The sequence below is a fragment of the Paroedura picta genome, chromosome 3, assembly GCF_049243985.1.
Source record: "Paroedura picta isolate Pp20150507F chromosome 3, Ppicta_v3.0, whole genome shotgun sequence".
NCBI classification, from domain to species: domain Eukaryota; kingdom Metazoa; phylum Chordata; class Lepidosauria; order Squamata; family Gekkonidae; genus Paroedura; species Paroedura picta.
Window position 1 is genome coordinate 3490189 of NC_135371.1, and position 13465 is coordinate 3503653.

At 48.3% G+C, this 13465-nt stretch overlaps 1 protein-coding gene across 1 annotated transcript; it reads right to left on the reverse strand.

The window, feature by feature from the left end:
* Window positions 1-896: 896 nt before the first annotated feature.
* Window positions 897-13319, reverse strand: LOC143833882 (uncharacterized). The gene is given in 7 exon segments (XM_077330114.1): window positions 897-4341; window positions 4343-6960; window positions 9104-9230; window positions 9420-9487; window positions 10203-10386; window positions 11655-12183; window positions 13257-13319. Coding segments are annotated over 6 exon segments (3744 nt in total). The 5' UTR covers window positions 12078-12183; window positions 13257-13319; the 3' UTR covers window positions 897-4017.
* Window positions 13320-13465: the final 146 nt, after the last annotated feature.

The following is a 13465-nucleotide window of genomic DNA, read 5'->3' on the forward strand; positions in this document are numbered from 1 at the left end:
GATTACATGCTGTCAGCGTGTCAAGGCAAGAGGATGACTAGCTATTTTCTCTCTTGGACTTTTCTTTCTCTCTCAAAAGAAACTGCTTTAACCCTGTTCTACGATTTATTTACTGCAAGTGAATGCAGTGGACTGGGTGAACGAAAGCCATTAATCAATGCTTCTACAAACAACAGCAAAAGAACGTCGGAGGACTAAACAGACTTTCGCTTTTGCCTAGGACTGTATAGGACCTCTCCTGGCTATTTGCAATATTGTCTGAGCTTGGCTGCTGACTTATAAGCCTAAAACATGTCTATGTTAAAAAGAATGGCCCATCTAATAGAAAAACAAACCCAAGATTTTAAAGCATTTACAAAAGGTTTGCTTAAGAATATTTTCAAGGAGATCCAAGACAGCAAGGAAGAAGTTTTTAACAGGATTGATGGACCAATAACAGTGGTTGATGACAGCAGTAAACAAGGTTGGAAATCATCAGCAGAAGAGAAATCTGAAATTTTGGAGACGGAAAAGGAGGTATCGGAGCCTCGCAGAAAACATGAATTCCCAGATAAGGACACCCTTTTAAAAAAGGCATGCAGCTATTTCAAAGCAACAGTACACAAGAGCCAACCAAAAGATACAGGGATCTGTTTTGAAAGTAATCGATTTAAAGGAGCTTCTAAGTTAAAAAATTGTACTGATACATTTTGGATTGGAGTCCAGGAGGTGCAACTGCCTCAAGATTCATCGGTGAATATTCTGCGGAAAAGAGTACGACTGCACTTTCTACGTCAAAGTCTAACTGGACAGAATGCAAGTCTACGGGAACAACAAGGTGCAGCAAGCCTCGATATGAGACCCCCTTAAGAAGATTGGGGAAGGGAATGGAGAAGCAAAGGGAAGGGGGAACAAGATGTTTGAAATCTTTTCTTTATTCTTCTTCTGTACACTTTTAAGGCAATATAATTGTAAGTGCTGGAAATGTCATGATAAAGTGGGTTTTTTTCTCCGTCTCTTTTTTCTTTATTAGTGTATTGTTATAGGGCCAAATGAGCCTCTTGTGGCGCAGAGTGGTAAGGCAGCAGAAATCCTGTCTGAAGCTGTCTATGAGGTTGGGAGTTCAATCCCTGCGGGCGGCTCAAGGTTGACTCAGCCTTCCATCCTTCTGAGATCGGTGAAATGAGTACCCAGCTTGCTGGGGGGTAAACGGTAATGACTGGGGAAGGCACTGGCAAACCACCCTGTATTGAGTCTGCCATGAAAACGCTGGACGGCATCACCCCAAGGGTCAGACATGACCCGGTGCTTGCAATCCTGAAAATATGGTGTTGAATATCTGTCAGGAAGGCTCTCCAACTGTATTAAAAACCTAATTTTCTATGCAATCACTACAACAAGGTTACATTTATAGCCAACAGAAAATTAGCTGAAGAATCCCAAAAATTATGGAAGTATAAAATGTTTTATAGGTGGTATGTGATATTATTAAAATTGCTACAAACTATGGTATCAAATGTTGGAAATGTGATAAAGTAGGTTTCTTTTTTCATATGTGGTGGAAATGTGAAAAAGTTTATAAATTTTGGGTAAAAGTTCATTACATTGTGCATTCCATTGTACAGTAAATGTGGGGTCTTAGATTTCCTATGTAAGCTGAATCTATGTTATTATTATTATTATTAGATTTATAGCCCGCCACTCCCTTGCGGCTCGTGGCGGGTATATTAAGTATATCTCCGCAGTGCCTCCCAGCCCAAACTCACAGCTTAACTAAAAGGGGACATTTAATGGAGGGGGGTTAAGTGTAACAAATAAAGACTATATTTTATTTTTTTTATAATAATTTTATTGTTTATTATTATATAAAGCATTTACAGAGAAGTTGTAAGGAGAAAACGACCAGTTGATATGGTTTGCCTTCTCTTTTAACATAGATATTTAGTTCTCATCACATATTATTCCTAGTCTAGAAGTTTTTACCATATTTCTTAGCCAAGTGATTGTTAATACATATGAGATCTGTTATAGGAATACATTCTGTTATTATCTTAAATGATATTAGGTCAATCTCCTTCATAAGTTGGCCCTAACCCAAGAATTACTACTGTTGTCTTGTTAATGCCTATAAGATATGGTTTGTCATCCTCTTTTGGCATACATATTAACATACATATTCAATTCCCATCGCATATTAATCCTGATCTAGGAGTTATTACCATCTTTCTTAACAAAGTAGTAGTTGATACATAGGAAGGTCTAATCTATTATAAGGATATATTCTATTACTGTCTTAAGTGATATAAAGTCAGTTCCCTTCATATATTAGACTTGTCCTAAAGATTGCTACTGCTTTTTTTTTTTTTTTTTCTCACAAGAAGCCAGGAGAATACTCCATTGTTCAGCTCATCTTTCAGGTGGTCGCAGAAAATGAAATTGTATTTTTTTCCATAGTAGAGTGTTTCTGATTGTCCTTCTGTCAGGGCCAGAGAAATCTCTTGCTTGATTCTTGCTTGTAATCGCCTTTGAGGGGGCTCTGAATCCTTTGTCAATCTGGATCTCTTCCTCTGGTCGCACAGAAATATCTCCTGATAGCTTCCTAGTTGCTGTCGCTTTTGAATAGACTCTTTTTATTTTGCTGATCCAAGTCATTTCCTGCTCTGAATAGACTTCCAGGTTTTTAGTACTTTCCTTCCATGAATCTGTTTTCCCGGGTTCTTTAAAGATACTTTGGGTTTTTACATCTCTGGCACTCTCTCCCTCCTGAAGTTTCACTTGATTTACTGTTAGCTGAGCTGCGTCATCAGCTGGTCTCTCCGGATCTTGGGCTCCATCCAAAAACTCCCCCTTAGTCCCACGAATTTCCTTTTCCAGCTTATTGACTGCTTTCAGTATCTCTGAGTTTCCTTTGCATAACAAATGGAAAAGCTGTGCCTTTGTTAATTCTTCCATAGTTCTAGGCAGTCACAAACTATAAACAGAAAGTCTCGTGAGGTCTCGCGGGAGCACGGGCGATCCCAAATTATCAGTTTGTCGATCTCCGTATCAAGTCAAATTCTCCCACTGAACGTTCACCCATAAATCTTCAAAGCACTCTCTTTGTTTGGTTAATGGGAGTAATTAGCTGGGAGTCTCTCACTCGGGGAAAGAAGGAATTCGCTTGTAAATTGGTTGAGGGAGGGGGAGGGAAGAGCTTGTGAGAGGAGAGAGAGAAAAGCCAGAAAGCTTTCAATTCTTACTGTTGTAGGTTCCAGCTTCTGTCAGCTTCTGCTCCTATCGATCTGGTAAATGATGGTCTGGGAAGAATGTGAGGTCGGCTGGTCGTTTCAAGCTTGTAAAGTTGTTTGCGACAAAGACGCCATCGTGACCTTGAGCTCAAGCCGCTATTAATCCAGGGAGGTCTTGCTTCTCCCTACGGATCTGTAGGACCCTCAGGTCACCGTTCCCGGTTCCTGGGGCGACCGGTGAACAGATTTGCGTATCTGTTCAGGTCAGCCAGGTGCATAAGCCCCTGACCCTCGGCATGGCTTAAGAGCTGAACTGAAGTCCAGCTTTCTTTATGGCGCCATCTTGAGGTCTCCCCAAGACTATATTTTATTGTTCTTTGTATTAACAACTTATACTATCTGTCTTATTTCTATATTTCTATCTTTATGAAAATAAAACACACACACACACACATATATATGTATAAATAAATAAAAGACTTCTTCCCTCTGTGGCATTTCAGGTGGCGTTGAAGATGGATGCTCTGATGGAATCTCTTTCCACACTATGAGCATTCAAAAGGCTTCTTCACAGTGACCGTTTATGCACTGGAGGTTTCATGCTGGGCTGCAGGCTAGAGTTTTAGTTGTGGCAGGTTGCCTCGCCTATTCCTGCACCAACATGGAGGAGCATTTTGTCTGGTGTGCCTCATCCGGACCCGATTTGTGCTCCTGCACAGGATCTGGGGCAGTGAAGTTCCCAGTGCATAAACGGTCAGTGTGAGTTCTCTGAGACTGAAATTCTGAATGAACGTCTTTCCAGTGTGGGTTTTCAGGTGGCGTTTAAGATTGTTGGTGCGAGTGAATCGCTTTCCACACCCTGGGCATTCAAAACACTTTTTCCCTGGTGCGTTTTCAGGTGGCGTTGAAGATTGCTGTTCTTAATTAATCTCTTTCCACACTCTAAGCATTCAAAAGGCTTCTCCCCTGTGTGGGTTTTCATATGGTACTGAAGACCGCTGCTTTGAGTGAATCTCCTTCCACACTCTGAGCATTCAAAAGGCTTCTCCCCTGTGTGGGTTTTCATATGGTACTGAAGACTGCTGCTCTGAGAGAATCTCTTTCCACACTCTAAGCATTCAAAAGGCTTCTCCCCTGGTGTGGGTTTTCATATGGTACTGAAGATGGCTGCTTTGAGTGAATCTCCTTCCACACTCTGAGCATTCAAAAGGCTTCTCCCCTGTGTGGGTTTTCATATGGTACTGAAGGATGCTGCTCCGAGAGAATCTCTTTCCACATTCTGAGCATTCAAAAGGCTTCTCCCCTGTGTGGGTTTTCATATGGTACTGAAGACTGCTGCTTTGAGTGAATCTCCTTCCACACTCTGAGCACTCAAAAGGCTTCTCCCCTGTGTGGGTTTTCATATGGTACTGAAGACGGCTGCTTAGAGTGAATCTCCTTCCACACTCTGAGCATTCAAAAGGCTTCTCCCCTGTGTGGGTTTTCATATGGTACTGAAAGCTGATGCTCCGAGAGAATCTCTTTCCACACTCTGAGCATTCAAAAGGCTTCTCCCCTGTGTGGGTTTTCATATGGTACTGAAGACCGCTGCTTTGAGTGAATCTCCTTCCACACTCTGAGCATTCAAAAGGCTTCTCCCCTGTGTGGGTTTTCATATGGTACTGAAGACCGCTGCTTTGAATGAATCTCCTTCCACACTCTGAGCATTCAAAAGGCTTCTCCCCTGTGTGGGTTTTCATATGGTACTGAAGACTGCTGCTTTGAGTGAATCTCCTTCCACACTCTGAGCATTCAAAAGGCTTCTCCCCTGTGTGGGTTTTCATATGGTACTGAAGACTGCTGCTCTGAGAGAATCTCTTTCCACACTCTGAGCATTCAAAAGGCTTCTCCCCTGTGTGGGTTTTCATATGGTACTGAAGACTGCTGCTCCGAGAGAATCTCTTTCCACACTCTGAGCATTCAAAAGGCTTCTCCCCTGTGTGGGTTTTCAGATGTTGTTGAAGATGGTTGTTCAGATGGAATCTCTTTCCACACTCTGAGCACTCAAAAGGCTTCTCCCCTGTGTGGGTTTTCATATGGTACTGAAGACGGCTGCTTAGAGTGAATCTCCTTCCACACTCTGAGCATTCAAAAGGCTTCTCCCCTGTGTGGGTTTTCATATGGTACTGAAGGCTGCTGCTCCGAGAGAATCTCTTTCCACACTCTGAGCATTCAAAAGGCTTCTCCCCTGTGTGGGTTTTCATATGGTACTGAAGACGGCTGCTTAGAGTGAATCTCCTTCCACACTCTGAGCATTCAAAAGGCTTCTCCCCTGTGTGGGTTTTCATATGGTAGTGAAGACTGCTGCTCCGAGAGAATCTCTTTCCACATTCTGAGCATTCAAAAGGCTTCTCCCCTGTGTGGGTTTTCATATGGTACTGAAGACCACTGCTTTGAATGAATCTCCTTCCACACTCTGAGCATTCAAAAGGCTTCTCCCCTGTGTGGGTTTTCATATGGTACTGAAGACGGCTGCTTAGAGTGAATCTCCTTCCACACTCTGAGCATTCAAAAGGCTTCTCCCCTGTGTGGGTTTTCAGATGTTGTTGAAGATAGTTGTTCAGATGGAATCTCTTTCCACACTCTGAGCATTCAAAAGGCTTCTCCCCTGTGTGGGTTTTCATATGGTACCGAAGACTGCTGCTTTGAGTGAATCTCCTTCCACACTCTGAGCATTCAAAAGGCTTCTCCCCTGTGTGGGTTTTCAGATGTTGTTGAAGATGGTTGTTCAGATGGAATCTCTTTCCACACTCTGAGCACTCAAAAGGCTTCTGCCCTGTGTGGGTTTTCATATGGTACTGAAGACGGCTGCTTAGAGTGAATCTCCTTCCACACTCTGAGCATTCAAAAGGCTTCTCCCCTGTGTGGGTTTTCATATGGTACTGAAGGCTGCTGCTCCGAGAGAATCTCTTTCCACACTCTGAGCATTCAAAAGGCTTCTCCCCTGTGTGGGTTTTCATATGGTACTGAAGACGGCTGCTCCAATAGAATCTCTTTCCACACTCTGAGCATTCAAAAGGCTTCTCCCCTGTGTGGGTTTTCAGATGTTGTTGAAGATGGTTGTTCAGATGGAATCTCTTTCCACACTCTGAGCACTCAAAAGGCTTCTCCTCTGTGTGTGTTTTCAGGTGGCATTGAAGATTGCTGTTGTAAATGAATCTATTTCCACACTTTGAGCATTCAAAAGGCTTCTCCCCTGTGTGGGTTTTTAGATGGTCCTGAAGACTTATGCACCGAGTGAATGTCTTTCCACACTCTAAGCATTCAAATGGCTTCTCCCCTGTGTGGGTTTTCAGATGTTGTTGAAGACTGCTGCTATGGTGGAATCTCTTTCCACACTCCGAGCATTCAAAAGGCTTCTCCTTTGTGTGTGTTTTCAGATGGTATTGAAGAGCGTTGCTTTGACAAAATCTGTTTCCACAGTCTGAGCTTTTAAAAGTTTTCTTCCCAATATGTTTTATTTGGTGTGGAGGAAGCTGTGATCTATTTCTGAAGTACTTTCTACTTTGAATCGACTTACTGGAATTCAGAATCCTGTGCTTTGGAAAAGGTACATTACATTTTCTTTCACCTCGCTTCTCACCCATAAGGACACCTGTGTTTGCCTTAGGCCTGTCTTGGATCCTGATGGTTTCTTGTAAGTCTTCAACGTTAATTCTATTTGGTCTTTGCTGATGGAGTTCCTCACCCTCTCCGTTCCCCTGATCCTCCACTGCTGGAATAAACAGAGAGATCCTGTTAGCACCCAAGGGGGCTGGCCAGGTCCAAAGGCATCTATGTGGCTGTATCAGGAAAGAACTGATGGCCCTTCGGCCTCATCCAGCTTGGCTGACCTTAACTACCCCTCCACCTTTCCCAAAACTGCTAGCATTTAAGACTCCCTCACTCCCTCAAGCGCCACACCTGAGGTCTTCCTCTGGAGTTTCTGAGCCTCGAGATCTGAAATGTTGCTCAGAAGGGAAACAGAGATCCCCTATGGCTATTCCTCGCCCCTTCCCTTGACAAGACTGGGAAGAAAGCTCACTCTGAGCCCCTTCCTTTGGGCATTCCGTTGAGGAACTCTGCAGCCTTCCCTTGGGTGCAATGCCACTCTCCTTCCCCCCCCACAGCCTCTCTGGAACATCTCGCCTCCTTTGCAGAAAGAGAGGGAGGGTGTGGGGGGGGGGAGAAGGAACGGCACAGGGCCTGAGCGAACTCCCTCTCTGCCTCCTAAAAGATTCTGAAGATTTGTAAATCAGGGAAAGACTTCCTTTGTCAGAATCATTAACTTCGAACTGGTCTGTTAATATTTCCGACACCACAAAGAAGGGGCTATTTTTAGCATTTGTTTCTCTCTAATCTCCAAGGTGAGTCTTAAACGTAACTAAAGAATATTGATTAAAGTCAGGATAATTATTTATCGGGTGGGTTCATAGGAACCAAGGCCAAGGACAGCTGGGAGCAGGTAGGTGTTTTATTGGCCGATCACTTTGAGCTTCATCTAATTGCTTGTACCTGCTGCCTTCCCCTTTAACGAGGGCTCCTGGCAGCTTACAATATTGCCTCTCAGAAGCTGCCCTGAGGGAGGGTGCAGTCAAGAAGGCCTGAATTCTGGTTTCTGCCTGTGCCGTTTCTCCCTGGAATCTCCCTGGCATCTCAGGGGAAAAGGAGGACTATAAATAAATCACAGTACATAACCAAGTAAAAAGAAATAGATAAAAATTCTTCTGGAAGGAAGGAAGCAAGATCCAGATCAGAGACCACAATCCCTATCAGGATAAGGGGAATGGATTGGAGAAGCAAACCTCCCTCGTTCCCCCGGGGGTTAACGTGACCATTGACCTGCTCTCCCTTGGAGGTGTCAGCATCTGAGACTTCCTCTAGAATCAGAATGTACTCATTGGTTGACAGTAAGTACCAGTCATGTCTCCAAAAGGGAGGGGGATTAGGAGGGTGCTGACAGCCCCTGGAAAATGCCATACAGGACCCCTTATTGGACCCCCTGAGCCTTCAGAGGTTACAGGTTTAATCCGGGTACAGTCCAGAAGGAAGACATGATGACTTTACCTAGATGATACGCCTTGAAATTTCCCTGCTTCAACGTGAGGAATATTTTGATGTAGGGAAAATTAAGCTACAGCAGGAGTATTCATCCTGCCATGATAATCTAATACCAAGTATTTCACGGATTAGACAGAACCGTTAGCATGCCTGGTTTTTCTGTTCCTGGCCTGCAGAAACTGTGCTGTTTAGTGATGACTTATATTTTCCATGAATGTAAGTCTACTTGGCTTGTGTGCATTCTCCCCATGAGCCTGCTATACTGGGGGCTGCTCAGGGGCTGGGGGACCCAGATTATGTTCTTCTCAGGATCCCTTCCCAGTCACAGGCAGGGTGGACCTTGGTGACCCCCAAGACGGTGGAAGGGTGCGTGGTAAACGCTGGCAACAGAGTAGTAAGGATCTGGTCCCTTCCACAGTCTTCTTCCGGGTTCCCTCTCTCTTCCCTCCGGCAAGAGCACCTTCTCTAGCTGGGCGGATGGCTCCGACCCTGGCCTCAGTCGCCCCTGGGCAAGAGCAGACCCAGGAAGCTGCCTTCGGCTGGATCCAACCCCTGGTCCCTTGGAGTCAGTCTCGCCTCCTCAGTCCACCATCGGATCTCGAGGGTCTCCGGCAGGGGCCTTTCCCTTCAACACCTACCTGACCCTTTTAACTGGAGATCCTGGGGATTGAACCTGCGGCCTTCTGCATGCCAGGAACAGGCACTGCCAGAGAGCAGGAGCCCCACCACAAGTAACTAAGACCAGCTTAAATATATTGATTCATATCTCACCACAATGGCAGCATTTTGCCCCTTTGACTCCTAGGAAAGGTCCTTACCCTGAAAGGCCACGCTCTCGTAGTTCTCCAGCATGACTTCCCTGTGCAGAGCTCTCTGGCCCGGATCCAGCAGGGCCCATTCTGCCTCGGAGAAGGAGATGGATACGTCCTCAAAGGAGAAGGGAGGCTGAAAGGAAAAGCAGATTTCCCTGCACACCAGGCAGAGATGGCACAAGGGGAGGGAAGGCAGAGGATGCCTGGCTTGGCATGGGCAAAGGGAATGGCATTCAGAGGATCTGTTCCCCGGACCTCTTGGACAGATGCAGGCGTAGAGAAAGGAGGCTGGGCCCAGCCTATCCCTGCTCGTCCCTCCTACCTGGCCTGGATGGGATGCAGCCCTTTCCTCATTTTGGAACAGACGACAGCTCAGCGGAACCTCTCTGCCTGTTTGTGAGACAAAGGAAGTAGAAGGGGGTTGGCTTGTTTGTTCCGCTTCCAACGTATTTCAGATCACTGTCTGTTTTGGGGGGAAGGAAAGTGGGGGCTGGAATTGATGTCGCATGAAATGTCACCGTCACATTAGTCCCAGACGTGACTGGAGCACATTCTGAAGACTCGAGGAGAAGCTGAAGATGTCAGAGTCATGTACCGACAAGCTTTTTCCCTGTGTTTTTATCTACCTTTGGTCTTTATACATTTTTGTGTAATTGAATATATGAGTTAAGGTCGTTTGCAGCAATAGCCTGCATAGAGTACACAGAGAGTTCAGGTGGACTGCAAAAGCCATAAATCTTTTGACTGGGAACAGGTTATTTCCTTGACCCTGAGGCTCTGGCTGGGCCTGACCATCTTTCATTTTGGGGGATTAACACTGGAAGAATAGAATCTGGAGTAATTTGCCCCCAGACTGAGGCTCAGGGGGACTGAGTGGTCTGTGATATGATACAAAAGCAGGCCCACAATTTGTCAGTCTTAGCAACAATTCAGAGGTCCCTTGTTCATTATACTTTCAACAAAGAGATTTTCTTCACCAAGTCTTTTATTGGGAGCTATTGACTGGACTCTCATAATTAGTTTTAAGATCTGTGGGAAGCCCCTCCCAAAGCCCCTCCCCCAAGTTCCTGTGCCCCAATCACATCCAGGCACGAGGAGTCCTTACCACAGGAGAGGGCATCTTCAGCACACTCCACGGTCTGTGCCCTCTGCCCTTGCTCCAAGCGAGCTCCTTCCTCCTCAGGGAATGTACCTTCTGCCTTCACAGCCTGCACTCTCTGCCCTTCCTCAGAAGGAGCTCCTTCCGCCTCAGAGATTGTCCCTTCTATCTTCAGGGATAGACCCAGCGTCTGAAAAGGCAGAAGGGAGAGGAGTAAGAGATGGAATGGAAGAGACCAAGGAATGGGTCCTGCCCCACACCCAGACTCCATTAGCTGACCTGGTGAGATGTCTAAGGGGGAAGAAATTCGCTTGTAGAAGAGGCTGCTGAAGGAGACTGCTTAAGGCAGTTCTATCTGCTGATGGACAGCCAGCCGGATACAGCCCCAGCTGAGCCCCAGCTGAGTTGGCCAAGTCTCCAATTGATACGTGCAATGGAGCCGTTGTAATGTACATGGCCCTTGTAATGTCAGTGGGGAAAGGATATCCCACCTGGAACTAGCTAGAATCTCTTTTGTCTAGTTCCAGCCCTGCCTCCTTACCGAAATCTATTTGTTCAGTGTAATTTCTGTCCAGCCGCATCTCACTTGCCGTATTGATCCTTATTGTGTTCTCCCCAAACCCTTCCTGGCTAGATGATGGTGATTATGATGATGATGATGATGATGATGATGATGCTAGCTGTTCAGTCGTGTCCGACTCTCAGCAACGAGATAACACGGGCCATTAAATAGATTTAGGCAGAGAATCTATGGCCCATTCCTCGGATTCCCAGCCATAGATAAGTTTTCATCTCTCCCGGATATGCTCAGCCTTGTTCCCACCTGAGGAGGATCCCAGCCTTCCTCCTTTCCAGGATCCCAGAACACCCCCCCACGCCTTACTTCCGAGGAGACCGTCTCAGGCTTCAGCTGCAGGGCTTTCCCCAGGGGTTGCCTCTCCTGCTAGAAGCAAGCCTTGCCTCTTCCACCCCCGTGTGGCTCAGCCTCTCCAGCAAAGGGCTTTGCGAATCCAACCAGTGAAAAAGGCCTCCTGTCCTCTCTGGGAGGTCCTTCAGCCAGGCTGGCATCAGCCACGCCTTGTGCAGCTCAATGGGTCTCCTCTGGAGTAGCTCTGGGAAAGGAGCCTGAAGCTGAGTCCAGCCTCCCATCTCGCAGGAGGACTCCAAAACGCACTTGGGGGAGGGGGCTGGGCACGGCGGGATGAGGCTCCCCTTTAAATGGGCTTTCTGTGGCCCCCTGGAGAGAAAACGCAGCAGGACCTCCAAGGCTACCACAAAAAAACCCAATTCAAGTGATTCCTCTGTCTGTAATGATGGGATTAATAACACAGTTGTAAAGTAGGCTGTTAAATATCCGTTTTGGATGATGAACGCTTGGACAAACGTCTGGCAGGGAACCTTTAGGACAAGGCCAGATCTCCTTGCTTGAATTAAACCTACCTGGAGGTAGGCACTCACCTGGTCCACCTGCCTCCTCTCCTCCGCCTGGCTCAGGAGGAAGCCTTCGGCCAGGGCCACCGCCTGGGAGCTGCTCTCCGGCCCGCATCCTCTCACCCAGCCCTGCATCTCCTGGGGCTGGAGGGCCAGGAACTGCTCCAGGATCACCAGGTCCAGGATCTGCTGCTTGGTGTGCCTCTCCGGCTCCAGCCAGCGGTTGCAGAGTCCGTGGAGCCGGCTGCAAGCCTCTCGGGGCCCCTCGGCCTCCTGGTAGCGGAAGTGCCGGAAGCATCGGCTGTGCACATCTGAGGCCACAGTGGCTGGATGCAGCATCTCTGGCCCAGCCCTTTCCCAGAATTCCACACCACTCCCAGCTAGGACAGGAGAAGGGCCTTGGCTTGCAGTCTGGTCACTCCCAGTTCTTCCTGGGTCCTCTTCTGCCATCTCCTTCCCTTCTCTTGGGCCACCTGGGACTGTGAAGAGACCCCTTTATTCCCCAGGCTAGGAGGAGAGGCTTCTCATGGGGGGGGGGGCAGAGAGACAAAGGGCTCTGGGACAAGAATAAAAAATACACCAGTCAACATCACAATGTTTCAACTGCCCTGGTGGATCACGACAAAAACGCTCCTTATGGGTTGTAAATCAATCTAACATCATTTTGCCATATCTCCAACTGATTTCGAGGATGCCTCTTTGGATTTTAGGTAATGTTTCACATCTTTTTGATTTTTTCTGATTTTTTAACGGCTTTTGACTGGTTGGTTCCCTCCGTCCTGGGGGCTAATTCTGAAGGTAAAGCGGAGCCCCCCAAGGACAGAGGACCGGGAGACCCCTTAAGCACTCCGGGCACCTCTTCCCCTGCACTGAAGGGTCCACCAAGAGCTCTGTCCGAGCGCCCAGCGGAGGGAGGGGGAGGGGCAGGCAGGGGCCTCTGTGCAGAAGGAGCCCCTGAGATCCGGAGAGGGAGGCTGGCAGGCCTTGGTTGAGCTTTGGCTCAGCCATCTGGAGGCCCAGGGACGCTTCCTCGTGTGTAGCTGAGAGGGAATCCCTCTGCCTCCCGCCTGAGCCAGGATGTTAAAGGGAAGAAGGACAGCCAATAAGCACAAGACCCCGGGAGGCTGCAGGGCTTCCTCCTCCCAAGGGGAGCCAATCCTGGCAAAGAGCATCTCGGAGGGAAGGCCCCCCAACGCCCAGAAGGCAGCTCTGTGCTCTGCTGCCTCCCCCTTGGCCGCCCCTGAACCCAGGACTGCTCTGCGGGGCCCTCGTGCGGCTCCCCATTGCATTGTGGGCAGGGTGTGCGTGGTGTGTGTGTGTGTCCCTCCCTTGCCTGCCCTCCTTCCCCCCAAATAACCCGGGCAGGAGGGGGAACTGGGCCTCGGGGTGGGGCTGCCTCTGCCCAGCGAGCTGAGGGTTCAGGAAGAGCTGCGTTTAGCTGCCCCGTTTTTCAGGGCCTGAACGAGCCGCGAGGCGTCCTTCTCCAACCACGGGGCGGGGGGAGGGGGGGCGCTCGTGGTCTCCCCTGCACTCTCCCCCCAACAACCACCCTGCAAGGCAGGCCAGGCGAAGACAGGGGTCTCCCCCCCCCAGGGCCTCCGCGCCCCCCGCCCGCAGCTACGGACTTGCCTGGAAGCCCCACCCGGTCCGGACTCCTCGGCGCCTCTGGTGGACCGGAGCTCCCCCTCATCCGGTTTGGCCGCCGGAAATGACATCCTCCCACCCCCGCCCAGCAGAAGAGCCGCTCTGGCCAGACCCTCCCTCCCCTTAACCCTCTCAAGGCCGGACCCACCTGCAGGGCCGGAGGCTGCGGCTCAATGGGGCTCCTCGGGAGCCAT